The sequence below is a fragment of the Mya arenaria genome, chromosome 2 (assembly GCF_026914265.1).
Source record: "Mya arenaria isolate MELC-2E11 chromosome 2, ASM2691426v1".
In the NCBI taxonomy this organism is placed as follows: Eukaryota; Metazoa; Mollusca; class Bivalvia; order Myida; family Myidae; genus Mya; species Mya arenaria.
The window spans coordinates 29769160-29792828 of record NC_069123.1 but is presented as its reverse complement, the minus strand read 5'-3'; the positions used below and the strand labels follow the sequence as shown (position 1 = coordinate 29792828).

Genomic DNA, 23669 nt, shown 5'->3' with positions numbered 1-23669 from the left:
CTGGAAGGTCGGACGGTAGACCGATGCAGAAAGGACGAAATGACCCTATCGTGAACGATGGGGCACGGTATTCTGACAGAAACAAAATGGCTGCGCCCATGGAGAGCGGCATTGATTTTGAAAATATTCCTCCAGAAATGGCGAAGTACAGAACGCCTTTAGTTTCTCGGTATGCCAGTCCAGAGATGGCATATACCTTTAGCGAAATGAAGAAGTTTTCAACCTGGAGAAAGCTTTGGACTTGGTTGGCAAAGTCTGAGAAGGTTTGTTTACATTCACAAATTTCGCATATGATAAATTGATATTGATAAGTCGGAGGTTACAGAGATGATTATAGAGTAATTATAGTCATTTCGTAACATTTTCCTTTCGCAACCACTCAGCCTTGCTAAAGCGTTTACCGTTGAGTTTGTCAATTCGAAACCGTATGGAAATCTCACATAGAGTTATGCAGATAATACAGACGAAGAAGTGCTTTACCAAGCGCAGATAACATACACATGGATTGCACTCAGATAACAAATAATAAGAAGGATTTATCATATTATTTTAAGTCTACATTGTTCTTAAGTTCTAAACCAGACCAGTGTTTTTTTATTCACAGGAGGCACACAATATAAATTGTTTTTTATGCTGTCTGTCCGTCCGGCAGTAACATTTCGGCTATAACTTACTTATGCATGGATGCCTTACTTCTATTGGGGCGTGTCCTCATTGAGACGATGTGCAGTGACCTTGACCCCGGTCCATACCTCAAAAGTCAAGGTCACACGAGACATTTAAAGGTCAGGGTACACATACTGGTGTTTAAATGTCTCTTGTGACCTTGACCTTTGAGGTATGGATCAGGGTCAAGGTCACACGAGACATTTAAAGGTCAGAGTACACATGCTCATACCCACGCTATGACTTACTTATGCATTGATGGATTTCCATATTACTTGGTACAAATAATGTCCTCATTGAGACGATGTGCAGTGACCTTGACCCGGGTCCATACTTCAAAAGTCAAGGTCACACAAGACATTTGAAGGTCAGAGTACACATGCTTGTACCCGCGCTATTACTTACTTATGCATTGATGGATTACCATATTACTTGGTACAAATGTTGTTTTCATTGAGACCATATGCAGTGACCTTGACCTCGGTCCATACCTCAAAGGTCAAGGTCACATGAGACATTTAAAGGTCAGAGTACACGTACTGGTGTCCGCCATATTACTGTATCGAAAATACTGAAGGCTTGCTCTTTCATAGATGTTATAAATTAAGGACTCATTTTCCTTCTTTTTTTAGCCAAAATAACCTTGACATTGATCTGACCTACACTTCACACAATATGATTACTTCAACAAATATCCTTTTATAATATGTTCATATATCCAAGAAAATTCAGGTTACTGATCAAACAACGTATTATCTGTATTCCCACTCTTGACCAGTGGTTGTGTACAATTTTGGTCAGATTGTGTTTTTTTTAATTTTTATTGCAATACCGTGTATTGATCATTTTACTTTAATGATCAAAACAAAAATGCAAATGATTAAGGTACAGATAAAAAATATTAGAGATGTTTTAGCCCTTTTTAACGGTAATTTGTGGCCACGTAACCATCACAGTCCAACCCCATTAGCTTGAACTCCCAGGAACCGACGACAAATACATTGAGCCAAGCGGGAAATGTTACATTCAGTAGAAAAAAATCGGTCCTTCACATCCAATTCTAGCTAGCGAGGATATCAAGCTAAGGGAGATTGAGCCAACAGGGTTCAACTGTAATTTAAAAATAAACATTTATAAAAGCTAATATTTTTAATCTGTACCTAAATCATATATGCTTTTTGCTTGTTTTTATGACAGTAGTTGAAAGTGTAAAATAATTGTCATAATTCCAAACTTGATCATGATGGGAAAATAGCCAGGATATACCCTGTCCATTACAACAATCAAGATCACTGAAGACTGTACAGGCACCTTGTTAATTATTATACTTCACCAATTCTCATATTAACTTGTATATGCTCATATCAAAATGTGTTTTATATTAAATTTCCTTTATATGAATTAGACACTTGGGCTGAACATCTCAGATGAACAGATAGCTGAAATGGAGGCCAACTTGATGAACATTGACTTTAAAAGAGCTGCGGAGGAAGAGAAAAAGCGACGGCATGATGTGATGGCCCATGTTCACACCTTTGGTGTCTGTTGTCCAAAAGCTGCAGCAATCATTCATCTTGGTGCTACATCTGCTTTTGTTGGGGATAATACCGTATGTAGTGTACCATTAGTTGACAGTTAGTGATTTGTTTATAAATCTGCTTGAGAGACAACCATTGGTCCTAAGCCAACATCTGATTGTCCCAAGCATTACTTTCTGCACATATCAATTAAAGGATAACCATTGAGTATAGGACTTAGGATGCCCAGGGCAAGAATCATTCTTAACGACCATTTAAGAAAATACTCGAATTAAGGCCGTGTGTACACTTACACTTAGTTATTTGTATATACTAAACTGCATAAAGCATATGTTTTTTATATTTCTTCATTAACAATAGCAGATTTTGAAACATATATATATGTGTAAGTTTTAAATCAACAACAGTTAGACTTTACTAACGTTTCTTTAGTGACTGACCAAGTGATGTATAGTATATTATATTAATAATACAGTTTAATTTTATGTTTAATGCACTATTATATGTTAGTATTTTATTGGAAATACTTTTTTAAACACAAACTTTTATATAGATATAAAACAACATTTGTTGTGTTATCTTGCAGGATCTGATTGTTATGAGAGATGCATTTGATATAGTTCTGCCAAAGGTAGGTATTAGTATAACTATTAAACCATTTGAAATACTTCTTAATTGAGAGAATACATCTTGATCTTTTAGGATTGCTATTTGCTTAGTTCCTTAGTTTTTTTTGACAGGTGATATGTTAGTATTCTTCTAGGGATATTCAGGCTTGTGATTTATTTATAAATACCGACAGCACACATACTTTGTGACCTTTTTTATGTGCCCTTTGTGCATATAAAGGCACACATGTCAGGTGCTAGGTGCAGTCATGTGTCATGTACAAATCCTAGGTCCCTGTCTCTATTAAGTATCTATGTTTCAGTTGGCTAGATGTATTCAGAGACTAGCAGTGTTTGCAGAACAATACAAGAACCTGCCCTGTCTGGCATACACACATCTTCAGTAAGTTTGAATGGCAAGCATCTGTTCAAAAAATGCTTCAATTTTGTTCAAGCATGTAGACCCAGCTCATGGTTTCTTTACTTCTTTTGTAAGTAACATGTAGTGATGATACAGGTGGCAGCTTCTCACTCCTGAAGTTGTGGATTCAAGTCTCACAAGCCTTACCAGTTTTTAACCAGGAAACAGACAAGATTATTACTATCCCACGCCGAAAAGTGAAAGGGATTGACTTTAAACTTCATATACAGATAGTTCTCAATGAGGAGAAGTGCAGTACACAGAAACTATAACTTATGCTGAAGTATCTTTCTTCAAATTGTCCTTTGTTAATTTTCATACTTTTTTATCCGGGGCATAACTTGAAAGATCTTTGGGATATTTACTTAAAAATATGCTGAAGACCAAAATTCCTGGTAAAATGTTCACTTGGTAGGCTCAGAATGTGACTTTTGATTATATAGCTGGATTTGATACATATTCTAAAACCAAGTGATACTGTAAGAATTCAGCTGGCTTATTCCGATAACTCACAGAATCATTATGAATATTTTCCAGACCCGCCCAGTTGACCACAGTGGGCAAGAGGGCATGTATCTGGATACAAGACCTACTCATGGATCTACGGAACATTGAGCGTGCGAGGAATGATCTTAAGTTCCGCGGAGTTAAAGGGACGACAGGCACCCAGGCCAGTTTCCTGGCACTGTTTGAAGGAGATGAAGAGAAGGTGTAGTATTTTATACTGAGCTGTTTTGTCAAACATTCTTAAAATTGTTATTGTGGCTTATCTGATTCATGACAAGTTTAAGTAAATCCTACTCTGTTTTGTGAGTGTTGAGATTTATAAGGTTCCGACGTTTCTAAATGATCCAAAAAAGATCTCAATAAAATATTTTTATGTATTTTGAAATAACAATTTCATAAGAACTGGGAAAAAGGTTTGAAAAATAATACTAAATAGTATGTATAGAATGCCGTTAAAATGGCTCAGAATGTAGAAAATGATTATGAAAGGCTCAATCTCAAAATTGTCCATCTCAAAATTGTCCAATGGTGTTTCAGGTATATTGTTGTTTTAAACATGCCCCTTCTTTCTATTGGAACGTGTTGTTATCACATGATTGTAAATTGTAACTTGAGCGATATTTTTAGCTAAACATGTCTTCTTTCTTTTGGGATATGTAGGTGGAAATCCTGGATAGACTAGTCACTGAGATGGCAGACTTTAAGCAGTAAGTTTGTCAGCAATACATATAATGATGATTGTGGTATATATAGGTATCCATCTCTTACCCGAGAGGTTGTGGGTTCGATCCCCACCAGTGGTACTTTCTCACAACACCAATAAGGGTTTCTACCAAGGAAATGGACTATGATAACAACATATTGGGTATAATGTACCAGTTGCGGAAATACAGTTTCTCATAAAAACCTGGAAACCTTATTCTTATAGTGTTCAAGAGGTTATTATCTTTTATGAAATCAAAATAACGAAATCTAATAATAACGTCTTGAAACACCCCCCCCCCCCCCCCCCCCCCCCCCCCCCCCCCCGAAAAATAGATTGCATGCTATATTTCACATCTGTTATTTTAAACTTTATTCATTTTACAAATGATAATTGGCATGATGATGCGCAAGAGTGTAGTCTTGTGTTGAGGGGGAAACCCAAATGCCCGGAGAAAACTCACTAGTCTGACTTGCTGACCATCAACCAAACTTTAAAAGTTAATGGAGAAATGAGTGTTTTATTACCATATCTAAAGTTTATTACCATATCTAAAGAAGGATTTTGAATATAAAACATGAACAAGTTTGAAAATATGAATCTAATAGTAGTTTAAATCCTAAATAGCTTTTGTTTTGTAGGCATTTCCTGATCTGTGGCCAGACATACACACGAAAGGTGGACATAGATTCTCTCAGCACACTCGCTAGTCTTGGAGCTTCAGTTCATAAAGTAAGGAAAATAGAATGTTTGATATACTGCATTCTTGTGATTAATTTATTAGCTTTTATAAATAGTTCATGGTATTCAATTTAAGTAAATGGATTTTATTCTCCCCTCTGGTGAACTTTTTAAATATGCCATACCACTGACTGATTTAGTCAAAATAAATAAGTGAACTTGTCAACACCAACAAATTTAGGTAAAAAGTCACATTATTTGCTGAAATATTTGTTATTTGAGTTAACTCCCCTGATGATCTAAAAATAACTGAAGAGTGTTTATAGGACACACCAAGTTAACTATGTTAAGGCCCTGTGGCAGATAGTTATTCGGACATTTTTAGCTCGACTATTCGAAGAATATGGAGAGCTATACTACTCACCCAAGCGTCGGCATTGGCGTCGGCATTGGCGTCGGCGTTGGCATCACACCTTGGTTAAGGTTTTGCATGCAAGCATACATTGGTTAATATTTCAGCAACTACCTGAGGTATTGCATTGAGACTTTATATAATGGAACTCAACCGTCTAGCCTACTTGATTAACCAAGTTAGAAAACTCTAGTTTGCATTTAATGCAAAAAATTGCCCTTTATTATTTGACTTAGAAATTCTGGTTAAGGTTTTGCCTGCAAGCACACTTAGGTTAATATCTCAGCAACTACTTGAGGTATTGCATTGAGAGTTGATACAATGGTACTCAACCATCTAACCTACATCCAACCAAGTTAGATAACTCTAGTTTGCATTTAATGCAAATAATAGGCCTTTATTATTCGACTTAGAAATTCTGGTTAAGGTTTTGCGTGCAAGCACACATAGGTTAATATCTCAGCAACTATTTGAGGTATTGCATTGAGAGTTGAAACAATGGTACTCAACCATCAAACCTACATCCAACCAAGTTAGATAACTCTAGTTTGCATTAAATGCAAATAATTGCCCTTTATTATTCGACTTAGAAATTCTGGTTAAGGTTTTGCATGCAAGCACACATAGGCTAATATCTCAGCAACTACTTCTACTTGAGGTATTGCATTGAGACTTTATACTATAGTACTCAACCATCCAACCTACTTAATTAACCAAGTGAGATTACTCTAGTTTTCATTTAATGCAAATAATAGGCCTTTATTATTCGCTTTGAAATTCTGGTTAAGGTTTTGCGTGTAAGCACACATAGGTTAATATCTCAGCAACTACTTGAGGTATTGCATTGAGACTTGATACAATGTTACTCAACCATCCAACCTACATCCAATCAAGTTAGATAACTCTAGTTTGCTTTACTTTCAAATAATGGCCCCTTTTTTGACATAGAAATTCTGGTTAAAGTTTTGCATGTTACCACTTTTAAGTCAATACCTCAGCGAATACATCATGTATTAAAACTTTACATACAGGTTCCCAACCATTTAACCTTCTTTTTAAATCAAGTAAGATAACTCTATCTTTCATATTATATCATTTTTGCCCCTTTATTATGAGACTTAGAAATTCTGGTGAAGGTCTTGCATGTTACTTGCTACTTGATGTATTGCGTTGAGACTTTATACAATGATATTCAACCACCCAATGTAATTGAATAACCAAGTTAGATAAATGTATTTTGCAAATAATGGCCCTTTATTATTAGACTTAAAAATTTTGGTTAAAATTTACCATGTAACCACATTTATGTTAATATCTCAGCACATCATGTATTGCATTGAAATCTAATCTAACAGTGATCCATGCATGTTTTGCCAATCCTTACACTGAAAAGCGGCGGAATTGTCGAGCGCGCTGTCTCTGTGACAGCTCTTGTTTTTCTAGAGCTTAATATTTAGTATGACAATGCTTTGAGTCACGAAATATATGATATTTAGGGCAAGGTTCAATTTCCTAGATGTATGTACCTGCAAAGGTATATTATGATGCTTTCTTTATGTCAGATTTAAATTGGTGAGTTCTGATATCAAGGCCTTGCATTTTTTGAAACCTGAAACAAACATAATAGTTCCTATGTCTTCGCTTCAAATTGTGTCATTCTTGTTTTAAATTACCTAATGCTCAGTTTCCAAACATTTCAATTTTAATTGCAGATATGCACAGACATAAGACTGCTCGCCAATTTCAAAGAATTAGAAGAACCATTTGAGAAAGAACAAATAGGTATAATATGGATAATTTTCATACCGAGTCTGCTTTTTATTAAACTTGATCATAAACTAACCAATGGATGACATTCTTTGAAATTACTACCGACATTTGTTGTCTTCCATTGAAACTGCAAGTTATGACTTCCCAAATCATTCAATTTGCTACTTAAAGATCATTTTCAATATTAAAATGCCTACTGGTGAGGGTTATTGTGCTGTCAAATATTATTTCCCCCCCACACACCACTCCCCAGCTCCTGAATACTTTGAAATTCACTGCACTTATGTTACTCTTTCGTTGAAATTCTTTATCTGCCTATTTATGTAAAATGACACATCTCTTAGATTGATGAATATTGTTTTCCCCCTGCTCCAGTGCCACACCATACAGGAGAAATTCAATGTGAAATGAGCAGTGTTATGATTCTTATAAATATTTTATTATTCTTACCTGCCTGTTCTCCCCATATAATGAATAATTCTTTAAATAGCTAAACATCTCATAGAATGACTTATGGTGTTAACCCTAGGCTCCAGTGCCATGCCCTACAAGAGAAACCCAATGCGGAGTGAGCGGTGTTGTGCCCTGGCCCGACACCTGATGACTCTTGTACAGGACCCACTAATGACCCACTCTGTACAGTGGATGGAGCGGTCACTTGATGACAGCGCTAACAGGTTGGCTGTTGTTGGTGTTTTTTGGCAAAAAAGACACTGATTAGCTAAGTTTGACTTTGGATGATCAAAAACGAAAAAAGTTATTAAAAAAGTGAGAAAAGTCATAAATGTCTATTGAAGGGATTCAAATCTTCATGGTATCACCAGTACTGAACAATTCAGCCAATTGTATAAAAGTTGTTAATTCTTTGGTTTGGGCAAAGTTAGCCAAAAAGTTTACTGATTGGTCAATATTTATCCAAAAATTCATATTAAAGCTTCACTCTCACAGATATACTATTTTTACAGCTTTTTTATTTTTTGTCTTGGAAAGAGCAAATTTTTGCATAAATATCTGCAAAGCAATGATAAAAGACTGCCGACAAAAGATCAGATTGCAGATTTTCATATTTCTGTTCGAAAATTAATGTTTAATGGCTTTAACAGTTACTAACGGTTTAAGAAAAATGCACAAAACATCAATTTTCGCAAATTTTGGCTCATTCCAAGACAAAAAATAAAAAAGTTGTCAAAACGTTCAATCTGTGAGAGTGCAGCTTGAACTAATGGAATCATTTCAGTGTATAAATTTACCATAAGATAAGCTGTGGACAACTTCACCAAGTTTAATAGAATTGGCTGCAGTTATCCTTTGGCCAGTTATATCTCTAAGGCAAATTCTTGACAATTGATTACTTCCAGGAGAATCTGTTTGGCAGAGGCCTTCCTGACAGCAGACATTGTGCTGAGCACATTGCAGAATATATCAGAGGGACTTGTTGTATATCCAAAGGTAGGAACTCGATTAAAGGAAGATTAAATTGTACTTTAAACATTTAATTAATGGCTGCAAATGTGTTATACCTTCGATGTTAATCTTAGAGAATCTTTGTATTAAAGGTGTAAATTGTTAAACCACAATCTCAGTTGAATGCCATCAATCAGTTTTGAAAACCTATAAAAATGTATTAATGATTTGTTTTAAATGTATTTTTAACTCGACTCGCCCTTTTCTGACCAAAAAGCGTATACAATGTCCTGGGTCCGTCCATGCATCTGTAAAGAATTGCTTGTAAACGCGATAAAGTCTGCATCTGAATTAACCTTATACAGTAGTTAGATGTCCATGAGAGCTGGGTTTCAACTTTGTACAGAGAGTTGTATATTATTGTAGGGTTTGTTTCCCTTAGAAAAATATAATTACATGCTCTGCATTGAAAATGAACAAAGCAAAGTTGTGGTGTTTGGACCTCTTGGTTATCTTATTTATTCATAAATAGGAAATTATGCCCCCCTTCGAAGAAGAGGGGTATATTGCTTTGCACATGTTGGTCGGTCCGTCAGTAGACCAAAGGTTGTCCGAGTGGTACAATTCCTGGACGTATGGTCATCAAACTTGACATGAAGGTTGGGCCTGACCAGTAGAGGACCCCTATTGATTTTAGGGCTCATCGGGTCAAAGGTCAAGGTCATAGTGACCTTTAATGGTAAAATAATTTTAAAGCTTGTCCAAGTGATAACTCAACAATGCCTAGACCTATGGTCATCAAACTTGGGCCTGAGCTGTAGATGACCCCTAACGTTTTTAGGGTCATCGGGCCAAAGGTCAAGGTCACTGTGACCTTGAATGGTTAAAGGTTGTCCTTGTGATAACTCGGCAATGCCTGCACCCAGGCCCCCAAACTTGATTTGGAGGTTGGGCCTGACCAGTAGATGACCCCTATCATTTTTGCGGGTCATTTGGCCAAAGGTCAAGGTCACAGTGACCTTGAATGGTAAAAGGTTGTCCGAGTAATTACTCGACAATGCCTGCACCCATGGCCCTCAAACTTGACTTGGAGGTTGGGCCTGACCATTAGTTGACCCCTATTGATTTTAGGTGTCATCAGACCAAAGGTCAAGGTCACAGTGTCCTTGAATGGTAAAAGGTTGTCTGTGTGATAACTTGACAATGCCTGCACCTATGGCCCTCAAACTTGACTTGGAGGTTCGACCTGACCAGTAGATGACCCCTATTGATTGAAGAGGTCAAAGGTCAAGGTCACGGTGACCTTGAAAGCAAACTCGAAAATTCCTGGACCTATGGTCATCAAACTTGACATGAAGATTGGGCCTGACCAGTAGATGACCTCTCTTGACTTTGGGGGTCATCGGGCTAAGGTCAAGGTCACACTAACCTTTAACGCAAAAAAGTTAGCAAATCTTCTCCCAGTCATATCTCAACAATGCCTGATCCTATGATCATCAAACTTGACATGGAAGTTGGGACTGACCAGAAGATGACCCTTATTGATTTTAGGATTCAATGGGTCAAAGGTCAAGTTCACAGTGACCTTGAATGCGAAAATGTTTCAAGTGATAATTCGACAATGCCTGCACCCATGGCCCTCAAACTTGACTTGGAGTTGTGTCTGACCTGTAGATGACCCCTCATGATTTTAGGGGTCATCGGGTCAAAGGTCAAGGATACAGTGACCTTGAATGAAAAAAGCTTTTCTGTGTGATAACTTGTCGATGCCTGCACCCATGGCCCTCAAACTTGACATTTAGATTTTTGGTGACCAGCTGATGACTCCTATGGATTTTGAGGTCATAGAGTCAAAGGTCATGCACATAACACACTCTATCCTCAAATTTTGAATGGTCATAATCTTAAAACTGCCTCAACGGCATCCAATGTCAGTGACAAATCAGCTGTCATTTCGGTCCATGCATATTTCATTCAATTGTCCATATAATCCTGACAACATGGTGCTCAGGGGGCATAATGTTTGACAAACATCTCTTGTTTTTATATGTTTTACACTGCAGAAAATGACCATCAGTAATAATTGTTAGAAAAAATACAATCCTTTTTATCAACTTCATTACACCAAAAGTATTAAGCATCTAATTAGTATAAAACAACTCAATTTTATCTTGTGAAAAAATAAACAATGCAAATATTTCTTTCACAGTATATATCTAACAAGGGTTATGTTACATGGTAAATATCATGCAATCCGCAATAGATACACAATATATGCCCCCTGTACACCTAAAAAAGCAATACCTAAAACCATTTATCCTGATTTCCTTCTTCCATCTCCTTCACTGCATAAACATAGTTTACAATCAATCAGGTGTTTTTGCTGTCATTTTTGGTGGCCATCTTTTGAAGTTCATTGACCAGTTTTAAAATATCTTTATTATTTTACTATTATTGTCATGATTTAAGGTCCATTATTATCAGACAACCCTTAATAAACCTATTTTATTGACAATGAAATTTGATTTCTTAATTTAATGACCAAAGTTCTTACTTCATAACACAATTCAATCATGGACCAGTGTTTATGAGAAATACTACTGCCAAATTAAATAAATTTTACACCACTCCATCGATTTTCAAAGCATTTTCAAGTTTTGTAGATAGAGGCTTGACCAATATGTTCCAATAGTGATTTTGAGTAAAATTGTGAAGTAAAACATATTATAACATTTAAAACATAACTCTAGGAAGTACCCTCATATGCCTAATTATACATTCCATACCAGGTGATCAAGCGTCGACTGGAGCTAGAGTTACCATTCATGGCCACAGAGAACATTATAATGGCCATGGTGAAAGCTGGGGCAGACAGACAGGTAAGCTGTACCTCAAAGAGACACAATATAGGTTGATGCCAAAAATTCTTTTTTTTTAATTTCAATGCATTTTTGTGTTTTGCTCAGTTGACTTTTATGATTAAAAACAAAGCAAAAAACTTTTTATTTTTGTACAGATAAAAAATATTTGCCATATTTTGGCACATGTCTAACTGTTGAATTTGTGGGCACAAAGCTATAAATTGAAAAAAACACATCAAAGGCTAATATAAAAAAAACTACGCAATTCCTATGTTTTGTTTTGATCTTAAAAGTCAGATGAGTTAAGCATAATAATGCAACAACCTATCTTGTGCCACTTTGCTTTAAAAATACTATTCATTTGCATGAACAAGACTGAAACGAGGATTACTCAAGAACTACCGGTATCATGATTTAATGGAATAGCAATATTTAATTTATCATACATGTGTATACTAACTATACTAATATTGAAGCCCAGAAAAAAACGCAGATAAAGACAGATAATTATTTCTCTCCAGAAAAGTGCTAACCCACGAGGCAGGGGCTGTTTTACAGCAAGAGGGAGGGGATATTGACCTTATATATGAAAGTGACTTAAAATGACATTGTACCGGGACTTATGTGCAGATATTAACAGTAAAAATATGTTATCCCCACAAATTTCATGAGGAAATCAGGGTGCTATCCAACAAGGCAGGGACAGTTGTAAAGCAGGAGGGTGGGGATAGTGAACTTATTTATGATATGATTATACACAGTCAGTGCTCCAGCTAGGCCTAAATATATGGGTGGGGCACCCTGCTGCCGTTTTCCAGCACCATGCTGCATTTTTACTTTTCCCTGCTGTGCCCTTTGTTGGACAGAGTCAATATTCAGAAATAAGTATAAAAATAATAAATATACATAATATTGACCCTTTATAAGTAAAAATAACATTATAAGTATTTATAACAAGAGCGGTCACAGACAGCTATATCCCCGCCTCATGGGGACATTTTTTGTAACGAAAGCCAATCAATGGTAAGGGTAGTTTCTCAGGAACATAAGAACTGCGTAAAATTAAGAAAGGGCAATAACTTTTTCAAAAAAGGTCAAATTGCAAAAGCCTGACAATATGCGCTGCGTCACTATATAGTCATAAACGTAAGAGGAGTTGCGAAGAAACCAATTTTAAATGTAAAATAAAGAAAGGGCAATAACTCTTTCAAAAATGGTCAAATCGCAAAAGCCCGACAATATGCGCTGCGTCACTATATAGTTATCAATCTGTGAAAGTTTGGTAGAAATTGCATGAAAAACGTAAGAGGAGTGGTGAAGAAACCAATTTTAAATGTAAAGTAAGCAAAGGGCAATAACTCTTTCAAAAATGGTCGAATCGGGAAAGCCCGACAATATTCGCTGCATCACTATATAGTCATCAATCTGTGAAAGTTTGGTAGATCGTGTGAAAAACGTAAGAGGAGTTGCGAAGAAACCAATTTCAAATGCAATTTAAGCAAAGGGCAATAACTCTTTCAAAAATGGTTTAATCGGGAAAGCTCGACATTATGCGCTGCTTCACTTTATGATCATCAATCTGTGAAAGTTTGGTAGAAATCGCATGAAAAACATAAGAGGAGTTGCGAAGAAACCAATTTTAAATGTAAAAAAGAAGGGCAATAACTCTTTCAAAAATGGTCAAATCAGGAAAGCCCGACAATATGTGCTGCTTCACTTTATGATCATCAATCTGTGAAAGTTTGGTAGAAATCGCATGAAAAACATAAGAGGAGTTGCGAAGAAACCAATTTTAAATGTAAAAAAGAAGGGCAATAACTCTTTCAAAAATGGTCAAATCAGGAAAGCCCGACAATAAGTGCTGCTTCACTTTATGATCATCAATCTGTGAAAGTTTGGTAAGAAATTGCATGAAAAACGTAAGAGCAGTTGGGAAGAAACAAATTTTAAATGTAAAATAAGCAAAGGGCAATAACTCTTTCAAAAGTAGTGGAATCGGGAAAGGCCGCCAATATGCGCTGCTTCACTTTATGATAATCAATCTGTGAAAGTTTGGTAGAAATTGCATGAAAAACGTGAGAGCAGCTGCAAAGAAACCAATTTTAAATGTAAAATAAGCGAAGGGCAATAACTCTTTCAAAAATAGTAAAATCAGGAAAGCTCGACAATATGCGCTTCTTCACTTTATGATCATCAATCTGTGAAAGTTTGGTAGAAATCGCATGAAAAAAGCAAGAGGAGTTGCGAAGAAACCAATTTTAAATGTAAAATAAGCAAAGGGCTTTAACTCTTTCAAAAATAGTGGAATCGGGAAAGCCCAACAATATGCGCTGCTTCACTTTATGATCATCAATCTGTGAAAGTTTGGTAGAAATCACATGAGAAATGTAAGAGGAGATGCAAAGAAATGAATGTTGGAAGGACGGACGCACACACGCAAGCATGGAAGCGCGCCTACCATTACTATATCGCCTCGCCTTTTCAAGGCGGGGGATAATCAGGGGCGTAGCTTGACGAAAGTATATGTGTAGGCCACTTCATTAAGAAGGGGGGGGGGGTCACGAGGGCATGCATCCCCGGGATTTCGTTTTAGTTAGTTGGTCTTGGGTGCGTTTTAGCGTATATTTCTTTGTTGTAAAAACATTAATGAGAGTAACGATATCAATATGTTTTACCTTAAATAAATGATGTATGTAATGAACAGCGTCAAAGCGCAGACTACTGGTATGCAAATTTCGACAAATTATATACGTAACATTAATGTCGTATGAATGTGTATTTTAGTGAAAAGGAAAACGATAGATTTGAAATACCTGGTTTCCGAAATATTTATTAAGTTTTTATTGCAGATTTGGTATTTTTATGCCCCCGAAGGTGGGCATATTAAAATCGCACCGTCCGTCCATCCATCCGTCCGTCCGGCTCTGTAACTTTCCCCTGTATGGACAGATTTTAAAATAACTTGCCACATGTGTTCCACATACCAAGACGACGTGTGGCGTGCAAGACTCGTGTCCCTACCTCAAAGGTCAAGGTCACACTTAGTGTTTATTCACAATGGAGTGCTGCATATAAGGACATAGAGTATAGGTTGTCGTGTCCAGGCTGTAACTTTCTCTTGTATGGACAGATTTTAAAATAACTTGCCACATGTGTACCACATACCAAGACGACGTGTCGCGTGCAAGACCCGTGTCCCTACCTCAAAGGTCAAGGTCACACTTAGTGTTTATTCACAATGGAGTGCTGCATATAAGGACATAGAGTACAGGTTGTCGTGTCCGGGCTGTAACTTTCCCTTGTATGGACAGATTTTAAAATAACTTGCCACATGTGTTCCACATACCAAGACGACGTGTCGCGTGCAAGACCCGTGTCCCTACCTCAAAGGTCAAGGTCACACTTAGTGTTTATTCACAATGGAGTGCTGCATATAAGGACATAGAGTATAGGTTGTCGTATCCGGTCTGTAACTTTCTCTTGTATGGACAGATTTTAAAATAACTTGCCACATGTGTTCCACATACCAAGACGACGTGTCGCGTGCAAGACCCGTGTCCCTATCTCAAAGGTCAAGGTCACACTTAGTGTTTATTTACAATGGAGTGCTGCATATAAGGACATAGAGTATAGGTTGTCGTGTCCGGGCTGTAACTTTCCCTTGTATGGACAGATTTTAAAATAACTTGCCACATGTGTTCCATATACCAAGACGACGTGTCGCGTGCAAAACCCGTGTCCCTACCTCAAAGGTCAAGGTCACACTAAATGTTTATTCACAATGGAGTGCTGCATATAAGGACATAGAGTATAGGTTGTCGTGTCCGGGCTGTAACTTTCTCTTGTATGGACAGATTTTAAAATAACTTGCTACATGTGTTCCACATACCAAGACGACGTGTCGCGTGCATGACCCGTGTCCCTACCTCAAAGGTCAAGGTCACACATAGTGTTTATTCACAATGGAGTGCTGCATATAAGGACATAGAGTTTAGGTTGTCGTGTCCGGGCTGTAACTTTCCCTTGTATGGACAGATTTTAAAATAACTTGCCACATGTGTTCCACATACCAAGACGACATGTCGCGTGCAAGACCCATGTCCCTACCTCTAAGGTGAAAGATACACTAAGTGTTTATTCACAAGGGAATTCTGAATATAAGGACATAACAGTGTAGGTTGTCAAGTATGGGTGGTATTTTTTTTATGTTCAGAGGCAATTTAAAATAACTTGCCATATGTATTTGACACATAAAGGCAAGATAAACTTTTCATGTACTGACCTTGTTCGTAGGTCAGTGTCACATTCGGGGGCATTCGTCACATACTGTGACAGCTCTTGTTTTACATGAATTTTAGGAGAAAAATGAGACATTGCATTAAAGAAGACTCCAGACAAGTACAGTCATATTACCACAGACAAATTTAATTTTGATATTAAAACACACCCTTCTAAATTTTGTGAAAAAGCAACAACATTTTGTACAAGTCTGAAAATTGCGGAAAATGATTTGAATTGAGTACGAAAACAAAACATTGTACAAGAACCCTACCCCCCGCCTTGTGACAAGAGTGGACCCCTCCCACTCCCATCCCCATGCACCCCTATGCTAGACTCTTGTTATGGTTGAATATAACAATAAACATAAGGCCAAAAAAAAAATGTCTTGTTTCTGGTCACATGCCTAAAAAAAAACAGGGTCGGTAGGTAGGTGTTTTTTTTTTTTTTTTTTTTTTTTTTTTTTTATTCAAACCTTTGGAATGAAATAGTATAGCGTTTGAAAAATGATGAAATATTGTCTGCCAATACAACATCATCAAATATGGCTTAAAGGAAACTGGACACAAGTTTATAACCATATTTATGTATTTATTAGTTTAACAGAACAACAACAGCACTATTACATGACAAGAAGCAACAAGTCCAAGTCTAGAATTTGAAATAATCTCAAGAAACAATTGTCATTCTTTGTCAGAAAACAAATATAAACATGGATGGAAGAAACCGTAATACTGGGTATTTAAACATCACAGAGACAAAATATCATTTTATTAGATTCAGTGATTTATGCAATGCATAAAACTATGTCTGTGATAACCTTTAGCTGTATATTTTTTTATGCTTAATATGAAAATTTTGAGTCAGATATTTATCTAAATATTTTTTTTCACAGGTTTTATAAAAAATGATGTCTTTGTTCTGATCATATTCACACACACACACACACACACACACACACACACACACACACACACACACACACACACACACACACACATATATATATGAAAATAATAATAAAATGACATGTGTTTATATGAATAAATCTATAAACATTTTCACCTGTTCATTATTCATTCAAGACTTCCCCATGTCCAAACCCCATAGACCAATTTATCAAGGTATATATATATATGCATTCATAGCCAAAACAGTGAAAACTTAGATCTGTAACATACTATGTTAAGCAAACAGATTTGACCCTGATCAGACAGCTCATTGAGATGTCTTATCAGGGTCTACTCTGTGTGCAAAGGCATGCCAAAGGGTTTCTGAGGTAAAGGGTAAACATCACAGAGACAAAATATCAATTTATTAGATTCAGTGATTTATGCAATGCATAAAACTATGTCTGTGATAACCTTTTTGTTGTATATTTTTTATGCTATGAAAATTTTGAGTCGAATATTTAACTGAATATTTGTTTCACAGGTTTTTATAAAAAATGATGTCTGTGTTCTGATCATATTTATACACACACATATATATGAAAACAATAATAAAATTACATGTGTTTATATGAATAAATCTATCATCTGGTGTTGCAGTTACACATTGCAGTTTCAGTGATTTGACAGGATAGAACCCCTTTAGGTCACCAATTGTTAGTTCTGGATCAATCTCGAATAATTCAGAATCTGGCCGTACATCGGTCTGTAAAAAAATAAATATATGCAGAGCTTCACATAAATCTCTTTTATATTTATCCAGCAAACCCTATCTTCTATGTGAGCAGGACTAGTATTGCCTCAAAAAGCTGGGTGTTACAAGATAGGATTTGATGGATACACAAAGAAAATATTTATCATGAAAACACAAAATATGTTTTATATCTGGAGCTCTTTTTATCTAAATGACCACAGTTCCTACTTTATTTATTAAAAGCAAACTGATCAAATAACCCAGATAAGAGATCGCCCCTTCATTCTTCTATCTGCTTTAATTATAGTATCGGGCACCTAACTAAGTGTAATGTCAATGGTTCTTCATACAGAAAATTAATTTTAATCCTTTAAAACATTAAAAACGAGGTCCAAAAATGAAACGTTTTAGTATGACGTTCGGTATTTGAGAGAGACGAAGTATTTAAATCCATTCACTCAGCATAATGATTCACGCTTCGTCGGCATTATTTTGCCTTAATTCATCCGATTCAAATAAACCTTGTATATATGTGTATAGATAGTCTTTTGAATTACGAAAATGTCGGTGCCAAAACTGTAATTCTCGGTCGAGGCATTATTTGTTTTACGATGGCCCTTTTACGATATCTAAACAACCATACAACTTACCGAACATTTAGCTTCAAGTCGGACATTTTCTCGCTCGCCATGTAAATCGATGAAAAGACTTTTTATTGTTGTTTGCGAATGGGCAACTTTAATGACACTACAACCGTCAAAGTGCAAACATTTGTCTATTTTTCTGGCTATCAAATGCGTAACAGGCCGTATAAAAAACACGTCACGAATATAATATTACTGTCGGATAGCGCGGTTTACTCTTCGGCGCCGGGACCGGGAATCCCGGCTCACTTTACGCTAATTATAAAAAACGGTCTTTACGCTATAAAAAAAAAACGGTCGGGGGGTAAAAAGTAGGGTCGGTCGGGTGACCAGAAACAAGACATTTTTTTTATTTGGCCTAAATATAAACATTTTAAGTTGTGCATCAAACGCGCTACTTTACCTACAAATTCTATGAAAATTCCTAAAATTCCTGAAATTCAGACATGGAATTTTAAAAAAGTCCTGATTTTGGGTCTTATTGAAACCCCTGATCTTAATTAATAGTAATAATAATGAAAAACATTCAAATTTGTACCACAAAAAAAAATTGCCTCATAACTGTGTTTTAGTTTCAATAAATATTATAAATGTCAGTGATTTTTGTTTGTGATTATCCACATGCGCATATAATAACAAAAATATATTTGAAAAGTATAGAAAGCTGCACCATTCAGGGGACAACACTGCTATTAAGAATGTTTATATGCATCTATTAATAAAGTGTTCTCATATCTTAATATAGATTATTGGATTCAAAAGAGTCTTGTTACTCCATGAATAATCTATTCAAATGTATCATCTATTTTTAAACTAATGCTTTAACTGATTTTTGATGTGTTTTTTACTCAATTTAAAAAGAAAATCACACAAAAAAATTGTCTCAAAGTCAGAAGAAAAATATTGAATTTTGCTGTGACTAAATTTTCCGATTAAAGCACCGAAGAGCCTATTTAAAAAACAAGAAAATGACTATTTCACTTTCAGAATTAGATAAAACTTATACAAGTTTAGAAGAATAGCTATATAGGCAGGCAGCAACCCAGTCAATGTATTAACGCCCCAAACGCAGTCGTAGAGCCAGCTGACTATTGCAATATCAAAAAAAGCATTCTCGAAAGAAATGGAGAAACAGAAATGTAAAAAGTAGATAGCTGGTTGTACGGGCCCAAGGGCGTTTAGACCCCAGAACTTGGGGAGACCTGGCTTCTGGGGCCAATCTGGGAGTGTGGCAACATACTACCCAGAAAAAACCCCGACCTAACACTCATCAGACACAAGAGCGGTCACAGACAGCTATATCCCCGCCTCATGGGGGCATTTTTTGTAACGAAAGCCAATCAATGGTAAGGGTAGTTTCTCAGGAACATACGAAATGCGTAAAATTAAGAAAGGGCAAAAAACTCTTTCAAAAAAGGTCAAATTGCAAAAGCCTGACAATATGCGCTGCGTCTCTATATAGTCATCAATCTGTGAAAGTTTGGTAGAAATTGCATGAAAAACGTAAGAGGAGTTGCGAAGAAACCAATTTTAAATGTAAAAAAGAAGGGCAATAACTCTTTTAAAAATGGTCCAATCGGGAAAGCCCGACAATATGCGCTGCTTCACTTTATGATCATCAATCTGTGAAAGTTTGATAGAAATCGCATGAAAAACGTAAGAGGAGTTGCGAAGAAACCAATTATAAATGTAAAATAACCAAAGGGCAATAACTCTTTCAAAAATGGTCGAATCGGGAAAGCCCGACAATATGCGCTGCTTTACTTTATGATCATCAATCTGTGAAAGTAGAAATCGCATGAGAAATGTAAGAGGAGATGCAAAGAAATGAATGTGGGACGGACGGACGCACACACTTACGCAGGCACGCACATACAGAATCGCGCCTACCATTACAATATCCACTCGCCTTTTCAAGGCGGGGGATAACAAACTGTTAGTATTGAAAGTAGTAAAACTAGTTACATCACATACATTATAGGAATTGAACATTGGCCCTTGCAAGTGCCCCATCAAGGCTCATTCCATGCGCATCTAAAGTGCCCTTTGTGACCTAGCACCCGGCCCTTTCCAATCCTGGCTGGAGTACAGTATACAGGTTTGGGATTAATGTGCAGATTAAAACAGTTATTATATTTTCTCCAGGAATGATCACGGTGCTATCCCATGAGGCAGGGATGGTTGTGAAGCAGGAGGGCGGGAATAATGACCTCATTCATATGGTCAAACACAGGTCTGGGATTAATGTGCCAATTAAAATAGTAATACTATTTTATCTCCAGGAATGTCATGAGGAGATCAGGGTGCTATCTCATGAGGCAGGGGCTGTTGTAAAGCAGGAGGGCGGGGATAATGACCTGGTGGAGAGAATCAAGAAATCCCAATACTTCAAACCCATTCATGCCCAGCTAGAGGCCATTTTGGACCCTTCTACTTTCACTGGAAGAGCCCCTAGTCAGGTTTGTAATATAAATATGATTTCTCATAATGTTTAGAAACAGAAAGCGGTAAATATTGGGGGTTTTCTTTACTGTACATAGTTTTCAAATGTTCGGGACAACTATCCTCATTCACATCCATACATTTCCAACTATTGGACAGTTTAAATTTCAACTTTATTTTGCAATTATGGACATATCATTTAATAAATACACCGAACCCATACATGCACAGTAATATATAAAGAAATATACAAAAAGAAGCCAAATCAGACGTTATTCGCATTCAAAATATCATTATATATAAATATTTGAGTTAATTAACATCAACATGTTCTTCCAGAAATTGTATTATTTGCTTAAAGCAAATTAAATTTGCTTACACTAATTATCACACATACAAGAAAATGATTACTGTATCTTAAATAATACTAATTGCTGGTCCAAACAATCTAACATATCCAAATTACTATAATATTATAATTTATAAAATTATTCTATAAATTTTGATCCGTTCAGTCAAATGTTGTGAAGCTTAATGACTATGTAGCACCTAAAATCTATCGTATAGAACTAATAACACGCCACCTTCTGGACATCAGGCCATACCATACTGTTTTAATGTTTTGCGTCTAGCTATCCTGAAAAAAACAAAACGAAACCCCTTAAAAAAGGATACTAAATAAGTGACATCCTCAGTAGAATATTGTTATCAGAGCCTCCTTATTCCATTCTGGACCATTCTTAATTGATCGATCATAGGTTTCCACTGCAAAATGAGTTCAAATAAATTTTTACCAAAGTGTGTTCATTTTCTGATTCCGAATGTCAAGAATACTTCTATGAAGTATGAAACATGTTGTTAACACTTGTGTTCTATAGTCTACATTTATAGTAAAAGGAAATTAAAAATATTGGGCAAGATCCTTGATCATATAAAATGTGTTGTTGTTTTTTAAAAACATTCTTTGATAGTTCTAGTTTATTTATTTCTTTGCAGGTGACCAAATTCCTGGCTGCAGAAGTGAAGCCTGCCATTAAGCCATATTCCGGAAAACTGGATGAAATCTCAGAACTGAACCTGTAGTTGAAGATAATATTAAGTTTTTGCAATTTGATCCTTCGCCATATGTAAAATTCTCATCTCTGTGCTGCGGAAATGATTGCAAATTGAAAGCCTTATTCCTGAAAACTGGAATAAAAATAAGAACTGAACCAGTAATGAGGACAACAATAGATTCATGGAATTCAATTATTTGTTATCAGTAAAAATTGAATCTCTAAGAATATTGCCGAAATCATGGAATATAATTGAGCTCTCATTTTTATCTTACATGAATATACTCTTTTAGCAGTTTGTGTCCGACAGGTTTCTTAAAGAATGAAGCATGGACTTGGCATAGGATATTATGGCATTAAATCTATAGCTTATGATCAACTATAAACACTGCCTTTAGCTTATGATGAATTAAAAACACTGCCTGAGGTTTAATTTCAGACATTTATTACACTGAACAGAATCTCCAAACATTACTTATGGTGCTGAAGAAATAGCACCACTAACCTAATAGAACTATTATCATACTGTATTATGTGCCATTTCTACTATTAAATCTTTTGTGTTCTAGATATCTTTACAAACATTATATTGTTGTTGAATATTATCACATTATGCCCAATTAAAAAAACTTCCAATGCATCTTTGTGTGTTATCAATGTTATTTGTCTATTGTATTACATCAGTTGTTGTCAGATATTCCTGTTAATACTTTTTATACACTCCAAGATGGGCATATTAAAATCACAGTGTGCGTCCGTCTGTCTCTCTGGTTTTCCTTGTTTGTGTTGTAAATGTGATTCATGCAGGGAGGGACTTGGCACATATGTTCAGTATATTAAGATGGTGTCACACAAACGACCCAGTCCCTTTCTCAAAGGTCAGGGTACCTCTTACAGGTTTATCATTATGGAATGCTGCATATATGCATATACAGTATCGTGTTGGTCCTGTTGGGGCTGTAACTTCATGGACAGAGGGTTTTTAAAATTAATTGGCACATTTGTTTGGTGCAAATAGGTGATGTGTCGCGTGCAAGACCCATGGGCCTACAACAAAGTTTAATGTCACACTTTGAGTTTAATCATAATGGAATGCTGCAAATATGCACATACATGTAATTGAGTCTGGTTTGTCGAGTCCAGACTGTAGCTGTGTCATTCATGGAGTGATATTAAAAATACCCATGTCCCCACCTCCTAATGCATCACTCCTCCACACTTCACATCACAAATCATTGGGGCTGGCATACCCTAATAGTTTATGATAGCTCTTCCTCAATGTAAGCATATAAGAAAATGCATACCGTAATCAGTTGATCTTCTTATGAAGGATACCTAGTTAAATTTGAAAGAAATGAGCATAAAACATGATATTTCAACCTTACTAGACTATAGTAGACCACAGTAAATCTTTTAGCATTCACCAATCATTTAATATTTTTGGCGCTATCTGCTATTAAATACACGGTTACAATGTTGTTATCAGTAATTAATATTTTCCATAATTGTATTATTTAGTAAGTAGTTAAAGGATTATTAGTCAAAATTGATGTTTGTTATACATGTTTATGCATTGATTTTGAATAAGAGTGTCACTTTAACATTGTTCTGTACAATATTGGATATATTTGGATACAGCTGGAGAAAAACATATTGGATGACCGGTTCCCAGCTGTGTACTTGTCCAAATATATCTCCATATAACAGACCATATTGTACAGAACTATGTTGATTAACTTATTTATTCTATACCTTCATTGTTCAAAATAATTAAATTGTAATTTAGTTGATATTAGATTCTAAAAACATTTTGACAATTTGTTTTTAAAATTTGTTTTTAAACAAACTAGATTAGATCATGGTTATTGCAGAGGACTTATGTAATACTAAGTATAGGGCGTCTGTGGATCACGATTTTTTTCATTCGGAACCTTTACACGCAGTCTTTATCGTTGGTTAACATGAGAGATTTGAAATACAGTAAAACTGCGATCGCTCGAGGTCGCTAGGGACCGAGCCAAAACCTCGAGGGAAC

At 36.0% G+C, this 23669-nt stretch overlaps 1 protein-coding gene across 1 annotated transcript; it reads left to right on the top strand.

The window, feature by feature from the left end:
- Nucleotides 1–89: 89 nt before the first annotated feature.
- Nucleotides 90–22390, top strand: LOC128225178 (adenylosuccinate lyase-like). Its single transcript, XM_052935234.1, has 13 exons — nucleotides 90–263; nucleotides 2072–2275; nucleotides 2791–2835; nucleotides 3136–3215; nucleotides 3771–3942; nucleotides 4401–4447; nucleotides 5085–5175; nucleotides 7249–7318; nucleotides 7836–7983; nucleotides 8665–8755; nucleotides 11500–11589; nucleotides 20420–20596; nucleotides 21576–22390. The coding sequence occupies exons 1-13, from the start codon at nucleotides 99–101 to the stop codon at nucleotides 21660–21662; spliced, it is 1467 nt and encodes a 488-aa protein (XP_052791194.1). The 5' UTR covers nucleotides 90–98; the 3' UTR covers nucleotides 21663–22390.
- The last annotated feature ends 1279 nt before the right edge of the window (nucleotides 22391–23669 follow it).

Excerpts from the sequence above, each read along its gene's own strand:
- LOC128225178 (XM_052935234.1), top strand. The coding sequence starts at position 99 with ATGGAGAGCGGCATTGATTTTGAAAATATTCCTCCAGAAATGGCGAAG. Across the intron at positions 264-2,071 it reads GGTTGGCAAAGTCTGAGAAG|ACACTTGGGCTGAACATCTC; the intron begins GTTTGTTTACAT and ends TATATGAATTAG. Across the intron at positions 11,590-20,419 it reads AAGCTGGGGCAGACAGACAG|GAATGTCATGAGGAGATCAG; the intron begins GTAAGCTGTACC and ends TTTTATCTCCAG.